General features: G+C 38.8%; 1 protein-coding gene across 7 annotated transcripts in view; it reads right to left on the bottom strand.

The window, feature by feature from the left end:
- Positions 1 to 19,014, bottom strand: part of LOC119916140 (rho GTPase-activating protein 44-like) — an 86,678-nt gene that overhangs the window by 26,212 nt on the left and 41,452 nt on the right. For 3 of the 7 annotated variants that reach the window (XM_038736043.1, XM_038736044.1, XM_038736042.1), the window contains exons 1-10: positions 14,496 to 14,557; positions 10,817 to 10,856; positions 9,863 to 9,982; positions 9,387 to 9,463; positions 6,618 to 6,729; positions 5,566 to 5,642; positions 3,065 to 3,182; positions 1,684 to 1,752; positions 1,506 to 1,587; positions 16 to 143 (exon numbers count right to left, since the gene is read on the bottom strand). In XM_038736043.1, the coding sequence (XP_038591971.1) occupies positions 16 to 143; positions 1,506 to 1,587; positions 1,684 to 1,752; positions 3,065 to 3,182; positions 5,566 to 5,642; positions 6,618 to 6,729; positions 9,387 to 9,463; positions 9,863 to 9,982; positions 10,817 to 10,856; positions 14,496 to 14,557 (885 nt within the window). Of the gene's footprint in view, positions 1 to 15; positions 144 to 1,505; positions 1,588 to 1,683; positions 1,753 to 3,064; positions 3,183 to 5,565; positions 5,643 to 6,617; positions 6,730 to 9,386; positions 9,464 to 9,862; positions 9,983 to 10,816; positions 10,857 to 14,495; positions 14,613 to 19,014 lie in introns of those variants that run through there. The other 4 variants (XM_038736045.1, XM_038736040.1, XM_038736039.1 and 1 more) reach the window with 4 other exon arrangements.

The following is a 19,014-nucleotide window of genomic DNA, read 5'->3' as shown; positions in this document are numbered from 1 at the left end:
GTTGTGCAGTCTGACCTCCTCCTGCATGCCACATTCCAGCAGCATGGTGACACAGGCCTCGATGGGAAAGGCAATATCTCTCCCGCTGAGCGCTAAGTGCTCCTCTAATGGTTTCCCGTAGCACGGCTTCTCCACCCAGGTCTCTGTTAAACACACACACAGTTACACAAACATGCACAAAACACAGCAGCAACTCTACTTTTGTGATGCGGTTAAATTTCACTGAATAATTCGCTGCAGATGCTTATTCTATATATTTTCTGGCTAAGCTTAAAAAAGGGACCAAAAACCTATTTTCAATACTGGTTCTTCTGCATGAGAGATTTATGTATTTGTGGGGGTTTTGGCGGTGCTCTTCTCACTAGTTCGAAGGGGGCGGGGCTCTGTTGGAAAAAGGTGCTGTCACATATTTATACGGACCAATCAGATCTTTTTGGCCTTTATTTCAGATAGTGGAGATAGGATTGAGAGAGGGTAGATGCAACGCAGCAAAGGGCCACAAGCTGAACTCGAACCCGGGCCGTTGTGATAAGGACTCAGCCCTGGACAAACTCTACCAACTCGTAAATTTCTGACTTCCAACTAGAAAAAGTACCATGAAACAACGGTTGAAGTCGGAGTTCCTACTTGTGAACTCAGATAAAAAATATTTACCCCTAACTTTAGAATGAAGCAGCTGAACGACGTCACACAACAACGGCAGCTACCATTAAAGCACACATTAGTAAATCGTAAACCACAAACTGAAAGGCAACATAATTTCTATTTGCCTGTATTTAATTAAAATAATACACAGCCTACTATCATATAGTAAAACCCGTTCTGCATAAATTGCTACACATTTGTGCACATTATCACCATATTTTTTGCTTCTTCTACTAAGTGTAATAAGTAATGACTAAACATTCATGAAATATCTACTTTGAATCATTTAAACCATTGATGAACCCCACAAAGAAGATATTGTTTTCAAACAGCACTTTGAGGTGCATACAATTCTCGCCGGGCATATAGAACTGAGCACAGCCCTGCACCTGCACAGGTAGCCTACAAGAACAAAGGATCCACAGGCCTGATGTGATAAAATAAGCTGCTGTGATAAAATAACTTTGTTGCTTATTTAGTCACAAATATTTAATGCTATAGACAAAAACTTCAGATCTGAAACCAAGTTTTTAGGTGCTTTAACCTAAAAAAAAACCAACATGTTGGCTGAGGAAGTACAGACAAGGTCCACCTTTCACTTGCATTGACCGTATTTATTCTAATGCTGAGAACCTACACATAGGGCATTGAAAATGTAATTACACAAGTAAATTCCCACAACAGGAACACAAATAGTTTCCAAGCAATCATAAACACATGCAAATGCATTTGGACAGGTTCTCATTGTGATGTGAACTGCGGCAGAGCCAAAGGATGCAGTAAGTGAAGGAAAACGATAACACACAAAAAAAGACTGCATCATGAGTGTTCGTCTCTTTGTCTGCTGGTCTCAAACTCACCCTGATGAGCTTTGATCTGAGGCAGAACACTTTGAAGCAGCTCTAATGACTTCCTGTGGTACTCCGCCTGGACTTCTATCAGCTAGACGAGACAGAAAGAGATCAGAGAGTCTGCTGATGGACAAGCAAAATATTATTGTTCCTTCATTAATGCCACAGTCTGGAGAGATGTACTTACTGTCTGGAAGTAGCTTGCATAGTCAATTTCTTTGGCCACAAAACTGTACATGTCTGCTGATAACTGATCCTGGGGAAAAATAACATTTATAACATTTAAACATGAGCAGTGAGGAAGGCAGAATACTATTATACAAACATAAAACATGTGTTTTAAGGACCCTTTTCAATGCAGAAATTTTTTTATAGTAGGAAATGCACAGGTGAAATTAATTACACTAATGATAGCCGCAGGCTCTTGGGTCCTGGATTGTGCATGCTAGCTCACTAGGACACTTAATAGAGCTGAGTCTTCAAAAATGTTTTTAGTTACACCTGAGTGAGTGAGTGAGTGAGTTTCCTGCTACCGTATAAAAGGTAAAACTGTTATCAATTAAATGTGTCACCTCCATCATGGCATGTTTATCTGTATTTGGATGTGAAACAAAATTAACAAGATTTTGATTTTTGCATAATATCTAAATCCTGTGAATACTAGGGCTTAGCACAAGGATGACCTGTCCAAAATTTAAATGTATAGTCTTTCAGAGAGGCAGGATTGCTCAGATTTGACAGGTGCATGTGTCGTCTAAATGCAGTTGCAATTCCATTATGTGTTAAAGAGTTATAGTAACGCATGGGAAACAGGCCGCACCTACAGGGATTTGGCAAACATTCATAGGAAAACGGTGTGGAATAAAAATATATAGCCTAACAGCTGTGCCCACTGCAGGTCCTGGAGAGCTCCAGCGCTTCATATTTTCCATCTCTCCTTACTCCACACCACACCTGTTTATCTGAGTTGGGCGTGTTTAGCCAAACAACAGCTGTTTAGGTGTAGGGCAGAGAAGTTAAAGATGGAAAACGCTCAAAGAAAGCAAAACTAATTATGGGCAAATGGTGCTTTATTTACTTTAATGTCTAAACCTTCCAAGAAATTTAATTGAAATCCATTTTATGTAGGTTTTGAGAATCATGAAAGTGCACATTGATGTTGTTTTAGCTCTGTCTTTGGTCCCCACAAATCATGAGAAATAATCTGGCTCCTTAGCTGGTAAATGCTCCACTATGTTCACCAGCTAGTCTCTACCTGTGTCTGTCAGCTGCTGCAGGGAACAACGGTGAGAGCGTCCCAAAACAGTTAAGTTGGGACAACAAAGTAAAACCAATAAGCTGAAAGATGCTAATACGCTACGTAGAGCTGAAGAGAACCACCGAGTATAAAAAATAAAGCCACTTCTTTCACATTACAAATAGTAATTTGAACCATTGATAAGAGATCGAGATTAGAGCAGTTCTAACCAAATGGATCCCCTACATTTAAGATTACCTGAAAGAAAAGCCATTTAATTTATAGCATAATGGAAATAAACAGTGAAGTTATTGTGAAGGCGATCACTGACTCGACAGATCTCCATGCGGTTGGCTGCCTCCTCCATCTCTTCCCTGAGGTGGTCGGCCTTGGCTCCTCCTGGCTGCAGGTTGCTGGACAGTCCTGAAGACTTGGTGGATTGATAAAACCTGGCAGCAAAACATTGCTTTTTTGTTAGAACATTGTTAGAATAAGCAGACATCCTGAAAGTTTGAAACTGATAAACACAGCATGTTAAACCACACAGAATTTTTTTAATTCTCCTTCAGCAGCTTAAAACCTTTGTTCCTCAGAGTGATAATCACTGACAACAAAATCTGACAGCTACTCATGGCAAATTCTGAAAAACTCTAGACTATATATCCTCATTCATTCAATTTAAGCTATTTTCTGTCTCTCCTGTTCCCTGTCTGTTTGAGACTTTCTGTCTGAGTTGTGTCTCTCGGCGTGGAGATAATATGTCGCGCTGCCAGAGGAGCTCAGCAGCATGATGGGAAAAATTGTCTCAGATTTGGGTCACCCAAAAAAAAAAAAAAAAAAAACAGACTGACTGGACTGCAGTGAGGAAAATCACATTTCTCCATGTCCCTGACATTAAAATGACAGTGAAGCAGCACAAAGAAAGTGTGGCGAAGAAAGTGTACGTTTCAGCGAATTAGAAAACTTCCGATTGGAAGGGAGCAAAATCTGCAGTGACATGATGATTCCAGCGAAGTCAAGGATTTCACACCTGTCCTAAAGAAGTTTAAACATATTCAACACTGAAATATGTTGAGCTGCAGAAGGTTTTGCAGCTTTTGAGCCAGAAAGACCACAAAAACATTATATCATCTTTAATAATCTACAGTTATCATTGTTCTTTACTTAAACACACCCTGTGGAGTTTTCTTTTAAATAAACAAAAGCTTACATTCAGTGTTTCCCACCAAAACAGTTTGTGTGAATTCTGAAGCTCTAACAAATGTGTTCATCATAAAAAATGTTGTTTAGGTATTTTAAATCACGGATTGTTTTACATGTTTGCTAGCAGTCTTCTTCTTTGCTTCTTTTCTGGCACATTACTGAATTTCTTTGCGTCTTTCTTTAACTGTATTTTTTTTGCTTTTATCTTGTTATCCGTTTTATATGTGTTATTGTATTTTCACTTGTGAAAGCACTTTGTAACATGCTTTTGAAAAGTGCCCTGTAAATAAAGATTTTTATGGTACGTGGCCGTACCTGCTTAGAGTTGTTAGAGGTCAAAAACTCCACGGGGAACTTTTAATCTTTATTATTTGCAGAATTAAATTCACCTTAAAAAACATGATATTATTATTATTAAAGTAATCTAGTCATGAGGAGAACTGAGGCCTGTAAAAAAACCCAGACTAGGCACGGAGGCTACACATTTGTAGTCATGCTAGCAGCTCTATCGATGGCAATGTGGGTCCATATATATATATATATATATATATATATATATATATATGCAGCAGCTATTAGTTGGGTTACAAATTTAAATTTGACCAAATGCCTCCAAAAGCTGTACTTGTGAACATGGTAAACATTAAACTGGTTGAACATCAGCCTGTTAGCTTTGTCTTTGTGAGCATGTTGACGTTAGCATGGCTGTAGACTCTCAGAAAACCTGATTTACAAACTTGGAAGTGGAGTTTTAGAGACATCTGGGCATTTTCCAGGCAGGGAGGGTCCAATAAAAAGACACTAAGCAGTGTTTTTTTCTTCTTCTCGCTTCCAGATTTCAAAACATCAACTTACCAACAAAGCTATCCAGGAATCAATGATATAATTGTTGCCTTTGTACTGGAAATACACATAAATGTTAAAATAATTATTTAGGCCTTGAGGGGTCATTAACAAGAAATCAGCACAGATTGATCTACTAACAAGTATTGTAAGCAAGATCCTCTGTGCCGCAGAGCTCCATTGTTGTCCAAAAACTAATTAAAACAAATCAATGGGCCTCACTGTTGCACTGGGTGACATGTTCCTTCATCACTATAAACACACACACTGCAGTTTATTTTGACTCAGTCCCACACACACCGTCCTGCTGCCCCAAATACTCACTAGAGCACAACATGTAGATTCATCCGCCGCTGAAAATAGCCCTCAAGAAATGCACTATTTCCTCCTGTTTGTTTGATAAAATCTACAGTGACCAGCTGTGAGAGTGTATGTAATGTTTGTGCTCCCCTTTTTAAGGTTTATATGTTGATATGTTCCACTGAGAGTAGGCGTACTGTTGTCAATGTATCACGAGCCTTTCAGCCAAAACTTTAAGCCAAAAACGTTCCAATGAAACTGGCATTAAGTAAGGTTTTCACACTCTGACAGCAGACTGTAGTGTGAGGAGTGCTGGCTAGTCCAGACACACGGTGGTTACAACTTCACTGTGTGCAATCAAATCTCAATTATATTCACTGGGAAGCTTCAGGACCAGTCAATTCACATGGGGATGGAGTTTCTCAGATCACATCCAAGTCTCTCTCTCACAACACAAAATAAAGTCACACATAGTAACAGACTCACCGTGTGCGTGCAGAGTCCATGTCCAGGACCAGTTTTGCTAAATGTTTCCTTTGTTTCTGGATATTTGGGATTTCCACCTGAGAGGACAGAGAGTTTTTCCTTCAGTCTGTTGTTTGTTGATGTGAAAGAGGACGAGAGACAGACTCAGTATTGTCAGAGGCTTTGCATCTGTTCCTTGGTCTCATGAAGATTCGTTTACTGGATAATTACAGAGCAATCAGAATGAGTCTATTGTACAGTGCATCCTGTATAAGGCTCATGTAGGTGTGCTGCCATGCTGAAAAGCCGTGCTTTTCAACAGAGAGATTAAAGTGCAGGTTTGCCTTATTCCTTTTAATGGGTTAAAAACAACTATTTCTCTTGTTTTGCCCCCATGTTTTAAAATGGTCAGACTCATGTGTTGTATTTTTTTTTTTTAATATACAAAAAACCAAAGAGGGTGTTTTGAAGGTATTCAGGTTCTCAGTTGTGGCCCCGAGACTGTGAAATGAATTGCCTCTTCATGTCAGGCTGGCCCCCAGCACACTAAAAAGTCACCTTTACTCCTTGGCGTTTAACCCAGTTTGAGAGTTGTATGTTGTTGTTATTTTATGGTCATATTTGTTATTTATTTATTTATTAATGGATGGATTCATGTCAATGTACAGCACTTTGGTCAACCTGGGTGTTTTTAAATGTGCTTTATACATAAAGTGGGATTGGAGCAGTTGAACTTAAAAAAAATGGGACTCGTGGATGATAACTACTGTCAGTAAGTCTAAAAATAAAGCAGGTACTTTTCTTCATTTTATTGTGGGAACGTTCTCTTGTTTTCCTTTTTCGTTATCACAACAAGAAGTGAATATTCCAACTATTCTAATACTGAAAATGTGTTACCCTGTGTATTTATGTGTTATTTTATTTATACTTTGTGCCCCTTTCTCAGTTTATTGTCTTGTTTTACTTGTACTAACTACTTTTTGTTTCTGTTCTTCATTGAGTTACCGAAATGTGTTGTCTGTGAGTGCATTGTGTTTTTTATTCTCTGTCATCACACAGTGTCGTTTCTGTACCTCTGCAAGGTCGTAGAGAGGCTCGATGACGTCTCTCTCGATGGTGAGCTCGAACAAAATGAGCTCCTGAGCGAGTTTGTCCTGCGTGTCGCCGCAGAGCTTCAGCATCTTCCTGCAACAGACAACAGGACCAGGAAACATCCATGAACAGTTGGGGGTGATCAAACAAAGAGCATGCGTCACAATGTGAAATGTAGGTCTCTGAGGTTGTCACTACCACAGCTCTCCTGAATAATGCAATGTCTTTTACATGTTTTGTTTTCTGAATATATCTATGTACTTTCTTTTAAAACTCTGTAATAAACAACAGTGATGTCTTTACATTTACTGTATGCATTAAAGCAGCAAGGTGATGTAGTACAGTCTAATTCACTACAGTGGTGGATATAAACATAGCTTGACATCAACATGAGCACATAAGACATTTTTACTTCCTGTATTTTTCTCTTTCAGAAATAAAAACACAGAGATGAATTTATTCCATAGACTTTTTTTAATTGTCATCCAGACGTCACCTGTATTTGACCTGTTGGCTCTGAGAGCTCAACACACTGCAACTTAAGAACTCATGAAAACTAGACAAAACACAAGGAAATAAAATTTTTAAAAAAGTTAAGAAAACAGCTTCCTCAGTTCGACATAAGCGGTTAGAGAAAGTGCAGCATAGTGAGAAAACACAACCAAATACTGAAATGCTACAAGCCACACAAAACACAATGGAAATCAGTTACAAACTGTTTAATTAATTTGTGAATGGAAATGAGCGAACAATGCAAGTAACATGATTTTTACACTGCGTTCCAAATTATTATGCAAATTATATTTTACACTGATTTTCCTAATTAGTCAATACAAATGACAGTCAAGTCATACAGTTTGGGTATAACTCGAAATTTCATTTAACAAATCACCCAATGGTTTGTTTTATTTTTTCAAAAATAAAAAAAATGCAAAATACACTGTTCCAAATTATTATGCACAACAGAGTTGCAAAAACATTTTATAGGTTGTAAAGAACTGAAAATAGTAATTTGTTGAACTTGCAGCATTAGGTGGTAATTTTTACTGAAATCAAAAGCTATTTCAATCAAACACATCTTAACAGGGCAAGTTACATGTTAAAATAGGACATCTTTGATATCACCTTCGCAATTCTTGCATCCATTGAACTTGTGAGTTTATGCAGAGTTTCTGCTTGAATGTCTTTGCTCCCAGAGCTGCTGTGCTGCGAACTGCCTCCCACCCTCATAGATCTTTTGCTTGAAGATGCTCTAAAGGTTTTCAATAGGGTTGAGGTCAGGGGAGGATGTGGGCCACACCATGAACTTCTCTCCAGCAGCTAATGACACAGAGGTATTCTTTGCAGCATGAGATGGTGCATTGTCATGCATCAAGATGATTTTGCTAAGGAAGGCACGGTTCTTCTTTTTGTACCATGGAAGAAAGTGGTCAGTCAGAAACTCTATATACTTTGCTGAGGTCATTTTCACACCTTCAGGGACCCTAAAGGGGCCTACCTGCTCTCTCCCCATGATTCAGGCCCAAAACATGACTCCGCCACCTCCTTGCTGACGTCGCAGCCTTATTGGGATATGGTGGCCATCCACTTCTCCATCCATCCATCCACTTCTCCATCCATCTGGACCATCCAGGGTTGCACGGCACTCATCAGTAAACAGGACTGTTTGAAAATTAGTCTTCATGTATTTCTGGGCCCACTGCAACCGTTTCTGCTTCTGAGCATTGGTAAGGGATGGCCGAATATTAGGTTTATGCACAACTGCAAGCCTCTGGAGGATCCTACGCCTTGAGGTTCGCAAGACTCCAGAGGCACCGGCAGCTTCAAATACCTGTTCGCTGCTTTGTAATGGCAGTTTAGCAGCTGCTCTCTTAAGCCGATGATTTTGTCTGGCAGCATCCTTCCTCATTATGCCTTTACCTGCACAAACCCGTCTCGGCTCTGAATCAGCCACAAATCAGTACGATGATCACACTTAAGTTTTCGTGAAATATCTAATATTTTCGATTGGGCTCACCTGGCAAACTAATAATCACAGGTGTCTGAGATTGATTTCAGTGATCCAAAGAGCCCGGAGACAAAATACCATCCATGAGTTTGATTCAAAAACTAAATATTTAATGTTTATGACACATGTTTTGCTGGTTATTAGCATCCCAATTAAAATAATGGCACATAATATCTGAATCATGCAATGATAATGTTAAAGCTTACATTTTTAGCTCATTTCATTTAGTGAATCAAAGTATTTTGTAACTCTTGTGTGTGCAGCGTGTTTCTGTATTTGGTTGTGTTTTCCCACTTTGCAAAGCTTTTTTTTCCTTAAAGCTGTGTCATCAAGTTAATTAACATGCTTTCTACATTGAAATCAGAAATCAGAAATACTTTATTGATCCCCGAAGGAAAATTATTTTGTGACAGTTGCAAACGTTGCTAATCAACATATTAAAAAAATTTGCTTGTGTTTTGTTTACTTGCATGTGTTTTCTTAAGTTGCAGTGCATTGAGCTCTCAGGGCCACTGTATAATGAGGCTTCCCTGGTTATTTAAAGGTCACACTAAGTAGAAAAGAAATAGAACATTTCGCAGTTTGTCCTCATCTGACTGTATTCTGGAAAATCAGTTCAGGGTCACTGGGTCATGAAAACATCCCTTTCCATGCCAGCGCTTAGAAAGGGAAAACACAGCCAATGTTACTGATAATCAATGATAATGTAAATTACTGTGTGTGTGTGTGTGTGTGCACTCACCCTAGTAGAGACTCGTCGCCGAGCACAGCCGCCCCCTCCACCATACATTGTGCTAGTGTTGTGAGAGGAAGCTTCTTCTGCACAGAAACAGGAACACATATCACAATCGATGAATCACCCATCGCAGTCTGCTGAATGTGTCATTCAACACTAAAAACAAAACTGCAATTAACAAATGAAATGAATCGTGCACAAACAGCCATGCTGCAGCACACACACACACACACACAAAGACACACACAATCTGTACACATACACATGAAGGAGTTGAAGGAAAAATCTGTCCTTTTATTCTCTCAAACTGTTAGATATTCTCCATTAGTTTAATAAATTGTGATGAAGGAGATATGTAAATAAGAGATTTGCATGGTGTTCTCACTTCTCCTCAGCCTCATATACTCCCGGCACTTCAGTAATATTATTATTAACATGTTCTTGGATTGATTCTTCCCCCCTGAGTCTGGGTTGCTTCTCACCGAGGGTGACCTGACAGACTTCTTTTCCACATCCACGCCCTGCTGGCCCTGCAGACAGGCGGTCAACTTCTTGTGTGTGCTGTGGGAAACCTGCTTGACCAGCTCCAGACGTTTCTCCACCTGACAAGAAAGAAAAGACACGGGACAGGCCTCGGTGAGTGGTGGATAACAGACACACACACACACTTACTCTGCAAATGCACATTCCACTCGCCTTACACACAGATTGCGTCAGTTTTGGGAGATCCCCATTGGCAGTTACAGACATGCACATGCAGGCACTTAAAGCCCCGACCTAGTATAAAGTCTAATGAAAAATAGAACAGCTCTGCAGCTGTCTCTAAAAATACTTGGCATTGTGGTTAACCATAAGTTTAAATTGGACCTGTGGACTGACCTCATAAGACACAACAAACTGTACTTTTATAGTTTTCATTTGTTCTACAAGCCATTAAGATCTTAAAAAGGTAATGCACTTGCACCTTATCCCCTCGCATGTGTGCATGTATCAGTACGTGTATGTCTAGTGGTGACTTCTGTGATGCTTTGTGATTGTGCTGCAAACCTTTTTCCCCACGGGGACAAATATCTATACATAATTATTGGCATCAAAACAAAGTTCTTTTGAGTCGGAGACCATTGCATGTCAGGTTTAAACGCCTCTCATTTCATTATTAAACCAACTCAGTGGAACTGATGTCGCTGCCACTGAGGGTGGAATTAATCAGATCAATTACGGGGCTGCACCCGGAGTCAGTCAGTGGGGACGTTCAGCCTTTTTCTCACAAAGAGGTTCAATTTCAGCGCTCATTAATGTTGCCTGAAGTAATTTGAAAAAGTAATTTAATGCACACTGAATGCTTTGCACCAATGATATTGTTTCCTGTGAGAGGCAGCAAACATCCTCCAGGAAGATACTGAGGAATGGCATGCACACAAACACTTGATTCATACCTGTAGAAGGTCATCACTTAGTACTTCTGTTTTTTCAGCCCTGGAAGAGAGAAGAAGAAAAAAAAGGAGGCTGTTAGAGTCGAGGGGGAAATTGCTAAATTACAAAACTTGTTATCGTGGGAACTGGGGCAACATACACATATACCGCTCAATCAATGTAATTACTTGCTGAATTTCTGTGCATGTAATAAATAATATTGCCGTTGCAGCCTGGAGCTAATCATTTCACAGGAATGTTGATTTTTCTTGTGACACTTCGTAAAGCCCTCTGAGGCAGATCTGTCAAAAAATACAATTGCCTTGACTTGGATTTTTAGTAAAAGTGAGGGAACATAAATCAAGATAGTTAAGGGTTAAATAATCTCACTATGCACTACGATACAGAGCCATGACCGGCTGATAGATTAACTGCCATTTGCTTAAATATTACAAAACCTCACTCTATTAGATGAAAATACGAGAAAGATAGTTGATTCATTTCCAGACAATCTAAATAAAACATTTCTTATGACACAAACCCAAAAGTCTTCGGTGTCATTTATTAGATTATCAGTTCCTTTAGGCTATCTTCTGGAAAACTGACTGTGAGTCGTGTCCAGACATTAAGGCGCGTTACAGCATCGTTGATCGACTCTGTCGCTGCCTTCAGCAACGATGGACATTGACAGCTTGACGGTACAAGATGTACTCTGGAGAAAAATGTTGCCTGGAGTGTTCAGAGAATATTACAGTAATACTTGGATCCAACGTGGTGCAAAAGCATCAAGCACTCATTGTGTATTGTGCTTCTCTAATAGCCAACACTTTTAGAAATGTCTATCTTTTCTTATTTCCTTTTCCTATTACCATTTACAGGAAAAACACACATTTTTCTATATATCTTTCAACAAACTTCATATTTTCCCTACCAAAGTACATCCTGTAGCTCATTCATTAAAAATGTACTCCCCCTATTAGCATATATAAACATTTCATAAATGCTTTATAACACACTATAATGTAGTTTTACGCAGCTATAATCATCAGTATAGGTATTTATTAACGTACAGTATTTATGAACAGGATTGTCGGTTCTAAAGGAACGTTGGCGTTTTAAACTGCTGAAACCTTTTATTCTCTATAGTCAATTTTACTGTATTTATATACAGGGCTACAGACTACAAAGCCCTTCGAGGGGTCATGTGATACAGTTCTGTGCGAAAGGATTAATAAGCCAAGAGAACGGATTGATAAATTGTGCTTTATTAAAACAGCCCCATGGGATGTAAACCACGAGGGGCACAATCTATCTTCAGTCATTTCTGCTAAGAAAATAGCTGACGATAATGTACATGTTGATAATAAATAATAAAACTATCAAATGATAAATTAGTGCACCCTCCTCGTAGCTTGCATCTGAAAGGGCTGAAGTCATGAAATTGAACCCACAGGCATGGTTTGCCAATCTGTGCATCTGGTTAATAATCTACTTGCACAGATTTTTACATCAATATTTTTTATATTGATATTCATATCTACCATATCTGGGAGGTTCCATACATCACTTTCATGTGATTGTACAACATTCAGCACCCTCTATCTTTAGAAACGTGATTGGAAAAAGGAAAAATGGAGGAAAAACAAAAAAGAGCAAACAGAGGAGGGATCCTCCCTCTTGTTCCAGGACAGGTATATAATATACACAGTAAACAGAAGTAGAAGTAGTATAATTTCAATATGAAGAAACATAAACTCAGTATTAAGTAATTAAAGTACAATTACAGAGGTTGATATGAGGTAAATATATATAAGCTTGAGTTTCAGGCAAAAAGATAAACCCCTGTAATGTGTGACAGCCTGGTGATATACTTCAATGGGATTATTTAATCAATTCATTGTTTTGTCAATAAAATGTCATAAATTGTGAAACATGCCCGCTATATTTCCAACAGCCCGAGGCGATGCATTCAAATTGCTTACTTTATTTGACCAACAGTGCAAAAGCTAAAGATACGTAGTTTGCTTTCACTTATGACACAGATGAAATACTCACATTTAAGAAGGCGAAAACAACAAATGTTTGGTGCTTTTGCTCGAAAATCCATTCTAAATAATAAAAATAGTTGTCGATTTATTTAGTTAATTTACTAATTGATTAAATCGACTAATCGTTGCAGCTCTAAGCCTTAATCTCTAGTGTGGTCCCTGCTCACATTTAGTCCAAGCACAGCAGATGAAAAACAGCGTCTTCTCTCCCAGTCAAGATGCATTACAGTAGTTGTAGCAGCAGCAGGTTAAACAATTAACAACACAGACATTCAGAGTAGGACAATGACATAGCTCAGCAGAGAGCAAAAACCAGAGCCAGCAACATTAAAACTAAAAACACAAAGCTACAGAAAAGGCTCTGTTCACACTGATTAAACATCAGAATGCAATCTGGCCTCGCTTTCCCTAAATGCATCTAAGCGTTAAGATTCTCTTTATTGCCATTTGTCTTCAGAGTCAAAAGACACAAGCGAACTCTGGTTTCAGACACAGAAATCAACCAGGTTATTGGGTGTAAAATCAGAGCATATGGCAACAAAATATGTGGTGTATCATTTTCAACCACTGATTTCAGAGATTAATATACATGTGCAGTGATTTATCATCTGTTCTCACCCTAAACAGCTAACAAGGCAGAGCATTTCTGGAAGTCATGCTCTTAGACCAAAAGTCACTAACACTGTTAGTGACTTTTGGTCACTAACACTCATCCCTGAAACTTCTGATTGTCTGTGCACAACAAAAAACTATAATTTTTTGTCTGTCTCCTGTCAACAGCTTAATAAACGCCAGGCACAAGTGTGGATCACCTGGACTTCTTCCTGAGCCCTGGAGGTACAAACGTCTCGTTAAACAGGTAGAAGAAGTTCTGAATAGAGAGGAAGTGTTCTGTTTCAAATTGTGCAATGCAATGAACAGTAAGAAAAACAAAGGTATGATTTTCTAATAAGCTACCCTTTGCAAAGATTTTAGTGGCTTCATTAAAGGTCCTTCCAGTCACTGATTGATGGACTTACCCTAAATAAAATAATAATGCTGAAGAGCATCTGGAGCATCTTTATTTTACCAGTCTGTGATTACCTAATCGTTTTCAAGGTACTTTCCCGGGAAAGAAAAAATACACAGTTAATGTAATCAAGAGTATAAGGGGGCAACTAATGATTATTTTTATAATCAATTCATCGTTTTTTTCTGATTAATCTATTAAATGTTAGTTTATAAAACTGAGCTCAATGTGACATCTTAAAAGATCTTGTTTTTTGACAAACAGTCAAAAACCCAAAGATATTCAGTTTACAATGAAATATCACAAACAGCTGAACATTAAAAATGTGAAATTTGTCAGCAGGAAGCATAAAATAATTATATCATACTTTCTTTATAATTACTACAAAAGTATGTAGTTTGGTGACACACAGGATTTTTAAATATAAAATGAATGGTTTATAATAATATTAAGCATTTGTTATTGTAAAGTATTTATCAACAGCCAACAAACCCCAAACCAACATAGTCTGCCTTACCTCACTCCCTGAACAACACAGACAACTCATCCCCTCAGATTGTATCCTCACACAAACCAGACTTTACTATAATTTAGTCAAAATACAAACACCATTGAAGGCGCCCCGCAGAGGCTATGTGGACTTACAGAGCCGTGCTGTTCCTGCGTGAGGCTCTAGTCCTGCTAATCTGCAGCTTTCTCCTCCACATCCCCCCTGCTGACAGGAGGAATCCCCCCTGTTTTCAGGCAGGAGCCGAGTGACAATAAGGGGAGAAAGCGGAGTGACAGAAGGAGGAGAAGGAGGGTGAGGGAGGGAAGGAGGGAGGGTGAGGGAGGGAGGGAGGGAGGGTGAGGGAGGGAGGGAGGGAGGGCAGTCTAAAGAATGAGACCTGACTATCTGGTCCTTTCACTCTTTCTCTCATCACTCACCAATCTCTCCATCTCTCTGAGTCCTTTTCTCTGTTTTATTTTCTCTGATGTCAACAGTTTGGATTGCAGAAAAACAGACTTATAGATTGTAAGGTTATATGAATGACAGCACACACACACACACACTAACTGCAGAAAAGTGGATGATAAAAATATATATATAAAAGACCTTTTAAACCCTGTAACCCTTTCACTTCCTCCCTCCTCTCACTAAACACACCTTTTATCTCATGGCTTGGCTGGATTATTGTTCTTCTGGTTGAATTCGGACAACAAAGCAGGAGGACAAAAAGAAAGCTCTTGTCTTTCGTTCCTTCATCTCCTCGGCTGCTGTCTGTTCTGCTGTAAGCCTCAACATGTAGCTGCCCGACAGGCTCTCTTGCACTTTTCCATGCACTTCAGCTTTTAGCTTGTGCAACTATTTAAGCAAGTGTTTATGTGCTAATTTAAAGGAAAACTCCATCAAAAAAATATATTTTGAGCTTCAAACACCATCTGTTGGCTTGTGGCTTGACGTTCTAGAGATGACAGTAGCTGTAGTCAGCCTGGATTCATTTTATAATCATCTTTTGAAAACAATCAAATAAATTATGTATTTCCGGTGTTAGTTTTATATATGTGTCATGGGTTTTCCTGTGCAGGGTCACGTCATCATTGCAATTTTTTCCCTCAAAGCAATGTGAGGCTAATGCAGCAAAATCTGGACCTACTACATTGGTGTGCATGCTAAAAGCCCACAGACATACAAAGTGCATTGTGTTTAAAACTCTTGACAGCTGAAAGTAAATTCATTATAAGGGGAAAATTCAAATTCACGACAATCCATCAAATAGCTGTTGAGATGTTTGACTAAAAAACACAAAACCTGTTGCTGGCAATTTATTTATTTAATTTAAATTTTTGATATATTTTGATTTTTTTAACACACACACACACACACACACACACACACACACGCTTACTGTTTTATTTATTTATTTGAATTAAATGTTTAATATATTTTGATTTTTTAACACACACACATGCTTACTTTTTTATTTATTTATTTTATTTTAATATATTTTTATTTTTTTAACACACAAACATGCTTACTATTTTATTTATTTATTTTATTTTAATTTTTTATATATTTTAATTTTTCTAACACACACAAACACACATACGCTTTAATTACTTTACGCTTTAATTACTTGTTTAAGGAAATGTATGGGGTTGAATGTTCTTATGTAGTTTGTATGATGCTTTGGCAATATTGTTGTTATATATTCATGCCAATAAAGCTAATTTGAATTTGGCTGTATATAAAGATAGCTGATGCGACATTTTAGCATTGGTGACATCATTTGGAGACAAAGTCTGCACAGTAGGAATCGGGGTTGGAGCTATCAATCTTGACTTTAACCCTAACACTTGGGGAGCTGTAAAGTCATCTTTCAGTCAATTATCCGTACAAAATATTGAGCCAATCCATCAAATATTTGTTGAGACATTTAAGTCTGGACAAATTAAGTGGCGGACCAACGTTAGCATGGAGTCTACAGCCACACTGGAGGCTCTGTGAGGCTGTACTTTGGCACAGTGGTGCTTTGAGCTACATGCTAACATGAGCATACTAACATGCTAATGCTAACAACGTTGTTCCTTTTTCCAGGATTTGGTTATTAATCAAAGCATTGCATTTATTTAAATTTTGACCTGATGATGGGATCACCACATCAGTCAGTGCATTAGACTGATAGAAGGGGATAAATCATGTCTAGATCTGTATGCACAGTGTGGCTTTATGACTGTTTGTATAGCTTTAGCAGAATGACAGAGTTCCTCTTGGCACAGTCACTGTGTCTCTGTATGTTGATTTAACCTAATTTATTTCTGACACACTGTGTACAAATCCTGGATCTTTCCTGAGGTTTGAAAAGGAGTAAATCACTGACTGTCCCGCTCTCCCTCTGGATTCATTTTCCTCGCTGACAACAAGGAAATGTAAGCAAGATTTACTGGCTCAGTGAATATAACCGCAGAATAATGATCCTCACACACACTAATGAGCAGGTTAGCGGTTAGTCAACACCTGGAAGAAGCTGCTCTTGCACACACTCAGACAAACACATGTAATTCAAACACACTCACAAATGCAAAAGACTATTCCTCATTTTCATTCCTCTGTGACAGGTGTTTGGATTGCACACACACCTCATCTTTTTTCTGGCATAGTCTGATAAATACAAGGCTTTAACACAAGCAAAACAAACTGCGGTCAGCTGCTAAAGTGAGTTTTTTCCAGACAGACAATGAAAAGTGACAGAATTCTTGTTGCCTTTCTCTTGACCTCACAGTCCCGCATGTATTACAGGTGCTGGTCATATAATTAGAATATCATCAAAAAGTTGATTTATTTCAGTAATTCCATTCAAAAAGTGAAACTTGGATATTATATTCATTCATTCCACTCAGACTGATATATTTCAAATGTTTATTGCATTTAATTGTGATGATTAAAACGGACAACTAATGAAAATCCCAAATTCAGTATCTCAGAAAATTAGAATATTACTTAAGACCACTACAAAAAAAGGATTTTTAGAAATGTTGGCCAACTGAAAAGTATGAACATGAAAAGTATGAGCATGTACAGCACTCAATACTTAGTTGGGGCTCCTTTTGCCTGAATTACTGCAGCAATGCGGTGTGGCATGTAGTTGATCAGTCTGTGGCACTGCTCAGGTGTTACGAGAGCCCAGGTTGCTCTGATAGTGGCCTTCAGCTCTTCTGCATTGTTGGGTCTGGCGTATCGCATCTTCCTCTTCACAATACTCCATAGATTTTCTATAGGGTTAAGGTCAGTTGAGTTTGCTGGCCAATTAAGAACAGGGATACCATGGTCCTTAAACCAGGTACTGGTAGCTTTGGCACAGTGTGCAGGTGCCAAGTCCTGTTGGAAAATGAAATCTGCATCTCCATAAAGTTGGTCAGCAGCAGGAAGCATGAAGTGCTCTAAAACTTCCTGGTAGACGGCTGCGTTGACCTTGAACCTCAGAAAACACAGTGGACCAACAGCAGCAGATGACATGGCACCCCAAACCATCACTGACTGTGGAAACTTTACACTGGACTTCAAGCAACGTGGATTCTGTGCCTCTCCTCTCTTCCTCCAGACTCTGGGACCTTGAATTCTAGAGGAAATGCAAAATTTACTTTCATCAGAGAACATAACTTTGGACCACTCAGCAGCAGTCCAGTCCTTTTTGTCTTTAGCCCAGGCGAGACGCTTCTGACGCTGTGTCTTGTTCAAGAGTGGCTTGACACAAGGAATGCGACAGCTGAAACCCATGTCTTGCATACGTCTGTGCGTGGTGGTTCTTGAAGCACTGACTCCAGCTGCAGTCCACTCTTTGTGAATCTCCCCCACATTTTTGAATGGGTTTTGTTTCACAATCCTCTCCAGGGTGCGGTTATCCCTATTGCTTGTACACTTTTTTCTACCACATCTTTTCCTTCCCTTCGCCTCTCTATTAATGTGCTTGGACACAGAGCTCTGTGAACAGCCAGCCTCTTTAGCAATGACCTTTTGCGTCTTGCCCTCCTTGTGCAAGGTGTCAATGGTCGTCTTTTGGACAGCTGTCAAGTCAGCTGTCTTCCCCATGATTGTATAGCCTACAGAACTAGACTGAGAGACCATTTAAAGGCCTTTGCAGGTGTTTTGAGTTAATTAGCTGATTAGAGTGTGGCACCAGGTGTCTTCAATATTGAACCTTTTCACAATATTCTAATTTTCTGAGATACTGATTTTGGGGTTTTCATTAGTTGTCAGTTATAATCATCAAAATTAAAAGGAATGAACACTTGAAATATATCAGTCTGAGTGGAATGAATGTATACATTATACAAGTTTCACTTTTTGAATGGAATTACTAAAATAAATCAACTTTTTGATGATATTCTAATTATATGACCAGCACCTGTATATTTGCAAATGTACCTGCATAATAGAGTATAAAAACGTCTACATGGACAGCAGATTATTCAAACGTCTTGAGTTTGAACTGTCATGTCCTCAACACGTCTACCTGAGCGAATGAAATGTAATTAAATGTATATTAAAGCTATGGATGTAGCATAATGTACCTGCAGTGCTTGCGGGATGCATGAATGTCAAGGTGGCTTTAAGTGAAAGCAGCAGTGTACTGGATAACGTGTGTTTTCAGTGCCTATCAGAGGTCAACAGCATATGTTGACA

This window comes from Micropterus salmoides, unplaced genomic scaffold, assembly GCF_014851395.1.
Source record: "Micropterus salmoides isolate LMB-PRFRI ecotype aquatic unplaced genomic scaffold, ASM1485139v1 Ms_hic_scaffold_21, whole genome shotgun sequence".
Classification (NCBI taxonomy): Eukaryota; Metazoa; Chordata; class Actinopteri; order Centrarchiformes; family Centrarchidae; genus Micropterus; species Micropterus salmoides.
Note: the sequence above shows the minus strand (reverse complement) of the source record. Positions and strands in the feature narration are given on the sequence as shown.